Source organism: Acartia tonsa, chromosome 2 (genome assembly GCF_053477335.1).
Source record: "Acartia tonsa isolate MP-2025a chromosome 2, ASM5347733v1, whole genome shotgun sequence".
NCBI lineage: Eukaryota > Metazoa > Arthropoda > Copepoda > Calanoida > Acartiidae > Acartia > Acartia tonsa.
In genome coordinates this window covers 8,494,683-8,507,900 of record NC_137261.1, presented here as the reverse complement: position 1 = coordinate 8,507,900, position 13,218 = coordinate 8,494,683, and the positions used below count along the sequence as shown (strand labels likewise).

Genomic DNA, 13,218 nt, shown 5'->3' with positions numbered 1-13,218 from the left:
AACTGGCAAGCTAGTTAATGAATTCTCTCACTTACTAAGACGAAAATATAAGAAATAAATTGATAACCCAGGGTAGGTATACTTTTCTAATGTTATCGTTTTACCTCAACCTAGATTAGGTTATTCTGGGTACAAGGTAGCCCCACAGGGCAAGGGCATCGCATCCGAGTATAAGCCCTACAAGGATAGGAAGATCTTAAGAACTACTCCGATCCTATTATTATTTATATTTTACTTTTTTCAAACAGGTGAGTTATTATACATAACAACGCTGCAATGGGAATTGTATAACATAAGCTAGTTGAAAATATATATTTCAAGAGCCCTGAATAGTTCCTATACGTAGTACATGAATACGTACTTATAATTATACATATATAAATAAAAACTTGCATATTAACAATCTAAAACATATGAATTGTCAAATTATCATAACAAAGGATTCATCTCACTAAGATGATAAAAAGAGCATTAGTTCTATGAAAAATACGAATAGTAGGTCAAATATTTAGAGCTAAATTATCGATTATATATAAATATAATTTATCTAGTTGCGTTCATCGTTATTTTAACTACATTCTATTTTTAAGTTTATTACTGAAAGCATATTTTGATCTAATTTTTATCATATATCAACATTCAAACCTAAAAATTGTTTTCATATTTATAATTTATTTCTTGAACAAACAGCTTGGTACATAGGGTTTACTAGGGGGAAATTCCTTATGTGTTACCTATGTGGACTTAGGGAAAGTGATTCCCTATGACTCACTCACAGAAAGTGTCTCATGAATAATACTTATGTTAGCTGTGCGTATTTTTCACATATGTAATTAGCTGAGGGAAGTAAGCTGTCATAAGTATTTAAAAGCAATGTTGCCACATTTTTAATTATTATGTTGTCCAATTTTTTTAACAGTTTGATTTACACAAAGCCCATTTTGAAGATCTTATTAAATGTCTTCTTCTCTAAATTCCGGAAATAGAATCATAAAATGATAATAGTAAACATAACTATTATTTTTAAGTATTAATATAATTTTATAGAAACAATAATTTAATCAATATAATAACTTTTCTTAATTATTTTGGTAATACAAATATGTCCTTAAATTTTTTTCTCTTATTAACAAATTAAGTTTACAAAGAGTGTAGATAAATTAAGAAAAATACAAAGAGTAAATCTTTATACAAAAGTAACAGGATGTTTATCTGTATGTTCGTCTGTACCAAAGGATAATTGAACAAAATCTTTTTTGCAGGGACAGTGTTTGTCTCTGTAATATTTATCTTTTAGAGAAACTGCAGCTGCTGAAATCGCTGCCACTGGCAAAAAAATTTTTTTCACTATTTCTTGCCATATCAGACAATATTGTATCATTTAAGACCATGTTATTTTTTTCCGAAAATTTTACACTGCAAGAGCACTTAGTAATTTTTTGTAGAATTTTTAATAATAAATTCTAATGTTAGGCTTTTATTTTTATAGTTTGTTAATGGTCTACATAAAAAAAAAGCAGTTACATCCCCCTTGAAGAAATTAATTAAATCCGTGGTGGGATTAGAATTAAGGGGGGGGGAAGTTTGTACACTTATAGGAAATGAAATTCAGTATCAAATTTTGGGAGGGACGTGTAGGCTTGTGTTTATAGTTATCGACCTAATTCTTTTTGTAAAAGCTCTTATATGACTGGATGTACACGGAAAACTTTTAAAATTGAATTTCGGGACTTTCCTTCTAGGGGATAGTGGAGCAAAAGACCCCCCAAAACACTAAAAATATGAGTTCTGAGCTTATTTTTAGAGTTATCAACCTGATTTTTTGAATGAAAACTTTTTAAAAATAACTGAACTTAGTAACCATTACACATTTCATTTTGGGACTTTCCTTCTAGGGGCTTGTGGAGCAAGAGACCCCCCAAAACTAAGAATAGGAGTTCTGAGCTTATTTTTGAAGATATTAACCTGATTTTTTTAAAGAAAACTTTATTAAAATAACTGAACTAAGTAACTATTACACATTTCATTTTGGGACTTTCCTTCTACGGTCTTGTGGAGCAAGAGACCCCCAAAAACTAAGAACAGGAATTCTGAGCTTATTTGAAGATAACAACCTGATTTTTTTTAAAGAAATCTTTTTTAAAACAACTGAACTAAGTAACCATTACACATTTCATTTTGGGACTTTCCTTCTACGGGCTTGTGGAGCAAGAGACCCCTCAAAACTAAAAATACGAGTTCTGAGCTTGTTTTTTAAGATATCAACCTGATTTTTTTTTAAAGAAAACTTTTTAAAAATAACTGAACTAAGTAATCATTACACATTTCATTTTGGGACTTTCCTTCTATGGGCTTGTGGAGCAAAAGACCCTCAAAACTAAGAATAGGAGTTCTGAGCTTATTTTTAAAGATATCAACCTAATTTTTTATAGAAAACTTTATTAAAATAACTGATCTAAGTGACCATAACACATTTCATTTTGGAACTTACCTTTTGGGGGCTTGTGGAGCAAAAGACCCCCCAAAACACTAAAGATATGAGTTCTGAGCTTATTTTTAAAGATATTAACCTGATTTTTTTCAAAGAAAACTTTTTCAACATAATTGAACTTAGTAACCATTACACATTTTATTTTTGGGCTTTACTTTTAGGGGCTTGTGGAGCAAAAGACCCCCAAAACTAAAAATATTAGTTCTGAGCTTATTTATTAAGATATCAACTAGATTCTTTAAAGAAAACGTTATTAAAATAACTGATATAAGTAACCATTACATATTTAATTTTGGGACTTTTCTTCTAGCGGCTTGTGGAGCAAAAGACCCCCAAAAACTAAAAAAAGAAGTTATGAGCTTATTTTTAAAATATCAGCCTGATTTTTTTAAGAAAACTTTTTTGACATAACCGAACTAAGTAACCATTACACATTTCATTTTGTAACTTTCCTTCTAGGGGCTTGTGGAGTAAATAAACCCCAAAACTAAAAATATTATTTCTGAGCTTATTTTTAAAGATATCAACCTGATTTAAAAAAAAAACTTTTTAAAATAACTGAACTAAGTAACCATTACACATTATTGATATCTTTAAAAATAAGCTCAGAACTCATATTTTCAGCGTTTTGGAGGTCTTTTGCCCAACCAGCCCCCAGAAGGAAAGACCCAAAATGAAACCTGATTTTTTTTAAAGAAAACTTTTTTAACATAACTGTACTAAGTAACCATTACACATTTCATTTTGGGACTTTCCTTCTAGCGGCTTGTGGAGCAAAAGACCTCCCTAAACACTAAAAATAAATCTGTAAAGGTTACTTAATTCGTTTATTTTTAAAAAGTTCTTTGAAAAAATCAGGTTGATATCTTTCAAAATAATCTCAAAACTCCTTTTTATAGTTTTGTGGGGTCTTTTACTCCACAAGCCCCTAGAAGGCAAGTTACAAAATGAAATGTGTAATGGTTACTTAGTTCAGTTATTTTTAAAAAGATTTCTTTAAAATTCAGGTTGATGTCTTCAAAAATAAGCTCAGAAATTATATCTTTAGTTTTGGGGGGTCTTTTGCTCCACAAGCCCCTAGAAGGAAAGTCCCAAAATGAAATGTGTAATGATTACTTAGTTCAGTTTTTTTAAAAAAGTTTACATTAAAAAAATCAGGTTGATATCTTAAAAAACAAGCTCAGAACTCGTATTTTTAGTTTTGAGGGGTCTCTTGCTCCACAAGCCCATAGAAGGAAAGTCCCAAAATGAAATGTGTAATGATTACTTAGTTCAGTTTTTTTTTAAAAAGTTTACATTAAAAAAATCAGGTTGATATCTTAAAAAACAAGCTCAGAACTCGTATTTTTAGTTTTGAGGGGTCTCTTGCTCCACAAGCCCCTAGAAGGAAAGTCCCAAAATGAAATGTGTAATGGTTACTTAGTTCAGTTGTTTTAAAAAAGATTTCTTTAAAAAAAAATCAGGTTGATATCTTCAAAAATAAGCTCAGAATTCCTGTTCTTAGTTTTGGGGGGTCTCTTGCTCCACAAGACCGTAGAAGGAAAGTCCCAAAATGAAATGTGTAATGGTTACTTAGTTCAGTTATTTCAATAAAGTTTACTTTTAAAAAATCAGGTTGATATCTTCAAAAATAAGCTCAGAACTCCTATTCTTAGTTTTGGGGGGTCTCTTGCTCCAGAAGCCCCTAGAAGGAAAGTCCCAAAATGAAATGTGTAATGGTTACTTAGTTCAGTTATTTTAATAAAGTTTTCTTTTTAAAAAATCAGGTTGATATCTTCAAAAATAAGCTGAGAACTCCTATTCTTAGTTTTGGGGGGTCTCTTGCTCCACAAGCCCATAGAAGGAAAGTCCCAAAATGAAATGTGTAATGGTTACTAAGTTCAGTTATTTTTAAAAAGTTTTCATTAAAAAAATCAGGTTGATATCTCTAAAAATAAGCTCAGAACTCATATTTTTAGTGTTTTGGGGGGTCTTTTGCTCCACTAGCCCCTAGAAGGAAAGTCCCGAAATTCATTTTTAAAAGTTTTCCGTGTACATCCAGTCATATAAGAGCTTTTACAAAAAGAATTAGGTCGATAACTATAAACACAAGCCCACAAGTCCCTCCCAAAATTTGATACTGAATTTCATTTCCTATAAGTGTACAAACTTCCCCCCCCCTTAAAGAGTTTTATTTTCTATATTTTCTTCCATATAGAACAATTTTTATCATTGTTTATTTTAGTTTTCTGGAGCTTTTTTATTTGTGTTTAAATTCTAATCTACAAAAGTACCTTGAAAAACATATCTACTCCCAGTCAAACATGCGTCATCTCTCCAAAAAAATTAAATGACAAATTCAAATTCATAGCAATGATAGGAATCTTTTTTTCATTGAAAATGAAAAATAAATGACCAGCATTTTTTTTTCATTTTTGTAATTTTCCCCCAAATGCCTGAAAGATGAAAAGAATGTTTTTTTCATTGAAAATGAAAAGTGAATGACCAGCATTTATTTTTCATTTTTGTAATTTTTCCTAATTTTTAAAGAAATCTTTTTTTAAGTCTAGTGGTGAAAAAAAGATGATGTAGCATGCATTTTTCAATTTTATGTTTTTAAAAAAATTTAATGAATTTCATCCAAAATTCATTTAGTCCGTTATTAAAATGAGAATTTTTAAAAATACCGTAATACGACATTTCATTTATTTATTTAAAAATTAAACGCGGCATTCACTGGACATTTTCTGCATAACAATTTTACTCCTAAAATCAAATCATCTAGAAAATTGTAATAATTAAACGATTATGCTCTCTTGAAACTTAAAAAATTGTATGAAATAAACAGTTTAAATCATATAAAATAAAAGTATTTCAAAAAAGTTTTGCTTATGGACGATTTTAATCTCTTATATGAGAGGAATTTTTACAGGTGAGAATTTTCTGTACATATTATAACAGCAGACAGTTTGAAATTAAAAATAATACAACGGTTATTATTACTAAGCGAAGCTTGTATGTTCGCGTTTTATAGACTTCAAATTGTTATCTCTGTTCTATTTTATTTATTATATGATATAATTAGATGTAAAAACTTTAGTTAATATTTATGATAATCATTGCATAAGCGTACTATTTCTAGAAGTTAAGAAATAAACCCATTTTCGACTAAAATTTACTGTATGCGACTCATTCATAATATTATCATACTTTTCACTAATCTTCTATATTTTCAGATGTTTCGAATTATTTATTTAACTTTAGATGGCCTGTTTTTGTTAAATATTTCGTTGACTGTTTAAAGATGGAGCTAGAGCTACCAAATGTCCATCAAATGTAACCTTATTCTTCCAGCTAAGAAGTTTTGGACGTACAGGTGTGGACTATTTAATTTTTTAACATAGAAGCTCAGAGACACTTACTTAGAATTTCTTATTAAAGGGAGAAAACAATGGTCGGAAAGTTTTAAAAACCAAGTACCTAAAGAAAATGCTTTTTAAAGTTCCAATAATTAAACATGATCAAAATTGACATATAGCCTTGTTGCAGAAATTATTATCTAAAGTTCAATAAAGATTATAAAAAATATATTACTAACTCAATCGATTCAGTGGTTACTGACATATGCATGGTTATTTAAGCCTTGGAATTGTACATGCAGTAGAAAACTAAATATATTTATCCAAATGTTTTACTAAATTCAATAGCTTAATCAAACCAAGATATTGTTTATCAGATACGTTTATTGAAGAGGTGTGTTATTAGTCGCATCGTATTATAGACAGCTTTCCGCGGATAGTAAAATAAAAAAATGTTAGATTAAACCCATTGTTTTACCCCTAGGGGCCAAAGGCAAAGGCCGACAAAACTGATATTAATTTTATGATTGTCAAAAATTGTCTCTAATACGATGCTCTACGTGATTTTTTGGTATGGCTGATAACCGATTCTAATCCAGCAGATATTAATCGGTTTCAAAGTGGGACTGAAAAAAACTATATTAATCATAATTAAGATAGGTATGTAAAAAGAAAATAATGTTTAGATTATTGTTTGTCGGATATGTAACCAGGCAGAGGGGATAAAGATGACATGCAAGAACATTATTTCTGCCTTCTTTGAGTTCAGGTTTGTCAGTATTTTTAGTCAGGGAGGGAGGGGACAATGGGCTGTTCATTACACTGGTCCCCTAAGGTTTATTATAACATTTTCTTATTAGTTGGCTTAACAACTTAAGGGTTTTAAAAAGGGGGGGGGGGGGGGGATGTGCCACTTTTTGTGAACGCCGCCGTTTCTTTACAGTTCCATATTGTTCTCCACGTAAGCAACTGCTTTACCGAATTTTAGAGCTTTAACTCTTTTATGGGCTAAGATCATGCGTGTTTTACTTTTGGGTTCAAAAAGTGGCACATTCGCCCCCCCCCCCCTTTTTTTTATTGGTTAGTTGAGTTGAACTTGAGTGTCCTTTCATACAAAGTAGGTAACTTATCTTTTTTAAAGAAGCATATTTTTTTTGGTATATCCTTTGAACGATTTCAGTAGCAAGGTTAACATATCTTTGTAATATTCATGATTTGCTTTTTTATGACAGCTGTATATCTGCTCTATTAATCAATTTATCCATTTGTCCCTCCATGATTTTTTGTGCTTTGAAAGAAACTTATGAATGTTGTCATCCTTGTTTTGTTTTAAGGTGAATAATGAGAGCAAGGGTGGATGTGATTGTGAATTCTATAGTTGGGACTCAACTTCAAGGAATGAAATAAGACTCTGCATAAGGGATTTGGCATCTTTTTTAAAAACTAGATATTACATCTGATAAATGTACCTATCTGTAATAGAAGTTTTTGTAAAATTAATTTTGATAAAGCATTCTAGAAACTTTTAAAATCACGTTATAGTTTCCTGAAAATTGTGGTAATCAGGGAGGGAGGGGACAATTGACTATACAATACACTCCCAAAGTTATATAAACACTTTCTTATATTCGTTGGTTTAAAAATATTATATACTTTTGTCCTAGCTAGTTGTGTCCAAATGTTTATAAATTTATTGTTTTTAGACTTATCCCTTAAGATGCTAGATATTATGTAAAGCTTATTTCTGTGTTGATTGTAGTTGAGCAGAATTGGTGCTTCTGTTTAGTTCACCACTGCCCCGCCAGTCCGTCTGAACTTAAGGGTAAGATTCACAAAAAAAGTCTTTTTATTAAAGTTCCAGTATGCCTAATGACCTGAGAAAATAGATGAAAGATTAAACTAAGCTTTTTATAAATAGAGGTCCTTTCACTGATCCGTCCGTCCGTATGTTTTTACAATTAGAAGAAATTGAGCAATCGTATTTTTAGATTTTAGATTTGTGCCAATAATTTGCAAGTGGATTTTGCCTGTCTGTCTAGTATATGTACATTGTCGAAACTAAAAGCTAAAAATTTAACATTTTTTAAAATTTAGACTTTTTATTTTTTTGGTATACCAAAAAAACTCTTTATTTTAATTAAATTGAAAATATTTTTTTTGTCACTATAGGATAGGTAAGTTTATGTTGTGTTGTATTGGGTAGCCCCACAGGGTTAGGGCCTTAAAGGGTTAGTTTATAAAAAAAACTAACAACACCATTTTTTTTTAAAAATAAGGGGGGTGATTCCAAGCTCTGTAGGCACTTTGTGTGAGGGACTTATTTATTCTATGTTTTATTTCATACTTCCATTTATGTTGCAAATATAAATAAAATATGATTTTCAAATCTTGATATTTAAAACTACCTGGTAGAAAATTAAAATTCTTTCAAATATATGTCCTTTAGATGTAATTTAAACTATTGAACAGAAAAAGATATGCAGTTCACTAAATTCAAGATTAAATGCATTTCGTGCAACTACCTCTTTAAATTAGTTAAGATAATAGATAGTAAAACTTTCAAAGAAGAAACTTAAGGAATAAAGTTTTCTTTGTAATTTTTCTTACAAGGACTTGAGACAACCATACACATCACAATAATAGCTTTGTTTTTTTCTTATTTTGTAAATCATTGTAAAAGGGAAAGTAAAATAAGACAATTTACAGAATAAATAAAAAAAATTTAATATTTCAGATACCAAAATCTGTGTGCAACATATCCGCAATAGTCCTGGGCGCAGAGTTGAAGAAGATCAATGTCGAGAAGAACAATAATTTAATAATTTATCAATCTTTCTTAGCCAGTACTGTTCAAATAAACCTACTTTTTATTTCTAGTCAAAAACCTGATTGCCTGATTGATATTTTAATGATATTATTCTGTGTAACAACAATAATGTCATTAAATATCAATAAGTTTAAAACTACAGCTCTTAAATTAAAAAACTTCAGTAATTTTATGTTTTAATTATTATAAGCCTAATTTATCATATTTTTTTGCTTATGTGCTGAATATGGGTTTTATTATATTGTCTAATAATGTATTTCTTATGTACCTACAATATACAATCATCCTAATATATAAAGTAGTAAGCTTTTTTTTGTCTGTACCGTAGCAAAGGATCTCACTATCTGATACATATAGGTCTTAGGATGGTTATGTTTTTTTTAAACGTCTGTGTAGGTATATTTTAGGCTATTTTTCTGCCCCTCCATATTCTTTTGAAAGTAGAGCCCTAGTAATATATAAATTACTAGCGGCTTAGCCCCTAGAGGACTTTAGGGTCACTTGCGGAGGGTGAATCCCAAAACCTATTTTTTTAAATTAAAATTTTAGTTTTAAAAATAATAATTATTATCGGGGGGGGGGGGGGGTGGGAATACGTTTTTAGGGGCGATTTCTCTTTGGAGGGTGGTTGTACCCTCCCCCAAAATTGTTATTCCCCCCCCCCCCCCCCCCAACTTTAAGTGCCTCTAGAGTCTTCTTGCGTAGCCGCTAGTATCTTACAAGTCATTTTTAAGCCCTTTAAAGGTTTGTTTCAGTAGGTAGTAATTTTTAAAAACAACTTATACAATTTTATTTACTTACAAATGTTCTGCTTATTCTGACACCAGAATAATTGTTACTTCACTTTTATGGATATTATTATCTTTGTTTTATGTTGGAACACGGGGAAGGTGGGGGGAAGGGATGATTCCCTCTTCACCACCAACGCCTTCTATCCTTCATGTTGACACATATTCTGTAATAAAATTGGGCGTTATCCTCTTAGAAATTTTTTTTTCAATTTTTTTCAATTTTTTTCAATTTTGTACCCCCCCCCCCCCCCCCCCCCCCCGACTACCGACGAACAACTATTTTAGGTTAGGTTAGGTTTTAGGCTAGGGAGCCGAGCGCTGCGGCTAGGCAGGCAAGGGGGCCGAGCGCTGCGGCTAGGCAGGCTAGGGAGCCGAGCGCTGCGGCCACGGTTCATAGTTCGTTGGGGGGGGGGGGGGGGGGGGGGGTACTCAAATTTTCAATATTGAAAAAAAAATTTCTAAGAGGATAATACCTAAAATTGTAACTTATTGACTAATTAAGTAGGTAATTTAGTCTTCAGTATGGCTTTGCAACCGATTAATTTCTGCAGGAATTGAACCGGTTCTTAGTCATACTGGAAAATCATGTATAGCGTCTTATTATAGACAATTTCCACAAAATAAAAATAATGACATATATACTAGTTTTGTTAGCCTTGAAGGGCCGTATCTTAGCTTTATCATTTTAATGTTCGCGAAAAACTGTCTATAATACCTATAATATCTATTTTTGTGGTGCTGTTAAAATGTCTGATCAATTGAAATATAATTATCAAATATATATTTTTTATAGATTTTCGTTTGTTTTATTATTTTTAAATGAATTTTTAATGCCGCGTCATTCAAAAGTCAGGTCTCCACAAAAATGACTTTCATTTAAAAGTCAGGTCTCCACAAAAATGATTTTCATTTAAAAGTCAGGTCTTCACAAAAATGATTTTCATTTAAAAGTCAGGTCTTCACAAAAATGATTTTCATTTAAAAGTCAGGTCTTCACAAAAATGATTTTCATTTAAAATTCATTTCTATAATCATCAAAATCGGTGCCATTTTAGAAGGGAGTTGATTCTGATATATCCCTGATTTTCATTTTTCTGGCATGATGATTTTAAATGAATAGATGTAAGCGAAAAAGATGAATTTTAAATGAATTTCAATGAAAATGTTAGCTGGGCTTAATTCTACCCTCCCGAAATTATTGTTATTATGCACAAATGCCCCGTAAAAATCGATTATTTACTCATGTATTTGACAGCTAAGCTTAGGTAAAACAGCGTATTCACATAAGGAATAGCCTGTTCCCCATGTAACATAAGGATTGATTTCACATATGTAAATGACGTCCACTCAGGGAATTTACTTCGGGAATTCACTTCGGTTTTACATCGGGATTGTTCATGATACACTTTTTCTATGAGTTCACTCAGTGAAAGCTGTCATAGGGAAAATCAAATTCTTCAAGAAATCGAGCTAATTTTAATTTAATGGCTTGATACGAAGCCGACATGAATGGAAGATAATAAGCATATAATCAAGGTTGCCATTAAATTAAATTTCTGAATATGTGATTGATTATTTCATAAACCACAAATAATTTATTTTGAGTTATCGGTTCAACGGTGATAATATTTAAGTTTAAAAAACCTAAAGGAATAAAAATTAAAACTGTAATTATAAAGAAAAACTTTAATGTGGCAACGCTGTTTTTCGAAAGCTTCACATAAACATACGCGGCATTCCTTATCTCACATAGAATAATCAATATAGAAAGTTTATCATGTAATTTTTTTAATTCATGATTTACTAATATAAAAAGATATATTGTCTGCAAATGAATGATTAATTTCAATGTATTTCAAACAGGTTACGAAAATATACGTATGAAGGCAAATTTCCTTTTTTTTTTATATAATTTAATCTTTGCATTCGTCATGTAAAATAAAAATTATTCAATGCAAATTCAAGCATTCTTTTAAAATCCTCGAGAAATTTTAAAGTTCTTTGCTTATATATACAGAGTGATTCAAATAAAACTGCGTTTTCCAATTTTCTAAGACACAGAAAGAAAACAGAAAAAAATTAGATTTCCTTGCTCTCTGTAAATTTTTTTCTCTTAAAATGTGGCCATAGTGCATAGCTGACTGCCTTTGAATAAAAGGTGAGGATAATTTACATTTCCCCAAGGGACAGACAAGTCAAAGTTAGTTGTAAAGCAGCTTAACGCCCATAAAATTAAAAAGACGACATTTAAATCAAGAATAAGCGCATTTGCCGCGCATATTTATGATAAATACCGCCAATTTCCACAAGAAAAAAACAATGGCTCAATATTTTTCTATTTTCCAAATGGAATGTTGTTGACAAGTATTTTTGTAGCATTAGGCAATTATTATGATGTTATTCTGTTAAATGTGAATTGTTGTTTTTTGTCTTCTATATTCATAATCAAAAATCGTTAAAATATTGAAATTAATATTAAAATAACCTTCTATTCTTACTGAGAGGTTAAGATCGAAAATACCACTAATATATTTGCTAGATTCGTTTACGTAATTGATTTAAGCTGTTAAAATGGCCTCTCACGATATTAACGAGCCACGTCCGTGGTCTGGAAAACGGTGGTTCATAGAGACTCTGTACCGCGAGGCTTTGATTGACTGGCCAAATGCCGACAAGGATTATCTTTTTACTGGTAGCAGAATAAAGTGCGAAGAGGCGTGGGAAGTTATGACAAATAACCAGAAAGAAAGGTTTAATAGATACGCTGAAATCGATCGTATTCAAAGTAGATCAGTAGAAGCTGCCAAAAAAGCAGATAATCAACACGATATCGAAACAGAACAGCAACAAAAGAACCCCAAACAACAACTGGCACCAAAGAAGAAACCTGATCCAAATAAACCTAAGAAGTTGACGGCTTATATGCTTTTTACGAAGGCAAAACGTCAGATGCTTGCCGAAGCAAACCCTGACTTTACAAGTGTTGAATTGTTTAAAGAAATTGGACAATTATGGAGCAGAGCTACTCCCGAGGAAAAAAGACCTTTTGAAGATCAAGCTAAGAAGGAGTCGAAGGAATATGATCTAAAAATGAAAGCTTATAAAGCAAAACAAATTCATCAGTAAAATTTTATACTTTAAATCCAAGAACTGATTGGTGATCGATATACTTTAGTATTGTTTTTAACCTCCGTGCGACATTATCTTTGCCAAATGATTGTATTTCATTTTAAGACTAAACCAAATCTCATTTCTGTGATGATTAAAAGTAGATCAAAACGCTTGTCAAAATATTAAAATTATTGAATCCCTTCCACCATTATTAGTTTTAAAAAAAAATATATAATACAGTTTGTTTTGTTTTTTCTAAGTATTTCATGTAACTATAGTCTTAGGAACAAAGTTAATAAGGGGGGGGGGGGGGGGAGTTCTGACACATTTGCGTAAACCTGGTGTATAGGCTTTATCTTTGTTATTCACATATTTGAAGAAAAAACATACATATTTTGTCTCATAAACTGACATCTAACTCTTAAAAAAAATTTTTTTTTTCATTTTTACCTGTAGAGAGACCACCTGGAGGCCTATCCAAAAAATCTTAAATCTGGGGGAAATTCATCATATAAGAATGATTTTATCCCTAATAACCTATCTTCTCAGTCTAAAGATGAAGCCTATACACCAGGTTTACGCAAATGTGTCAGAACTTTCCCCCCCCCCTTGATTTTCCAATTTGTTACTTGATCGATCTGTACTTAGATTTTAAATATC

General features: G+C 31.0%; 1 protein-coding gene and 1 long non-coding RNA gene across 10 annotated transcripts; both read left to right on the top strand.

The window, feature by feature from the left end:
• Positions 1 to 5,726: 5,726 nt before the first annotated feature.
• Positions 5,727 to 10,241, top strand: LOC145303781 (uncharacterized). 9 transcript variants are annotated; one of them, XR_013873830.1, is made up of 6 exons: positions 5,727 to 5,846; positions 6,516 to 6,598; positions 7,164 to 7,225; positions 7,589 to 7,651; positions 8,564 to 8,909; positions 9,401 to 10,241. It is a non-coding gene; the product is annotated as an uncharacterized LOC145303781 (long non-coding RNA). The 9 variants fall into 9 exon arrangements; XR_013873825.1 differs by having other exon boundaries at positions 9,391 to 10,241; XR_013873822.1 differs by having other exon boundaries at positions 9,362 to 10,241.
• Positions 10,242 to 11,717: 1,476 nt separating this feature from the next.
• LOC145303772 (high mobility group protein B3-like) lies at positions 11,718 to 12,983 on the top strand. The gene has a single exon (XM_080145383.1). It carries the CDS (start codon positions 12,019 to 12,021, stop codon positions 12,571 to 12,573), a length of 555 nt encoding a protein of 184 aa, XP_080001509.1. The 5' UTR covers positions 11,718 to 12,018; the 3' UTR covers positions 12,574 to 12,983.
• Positions 12,984 to 13,218: the final 235 nt, after the last annotated feature.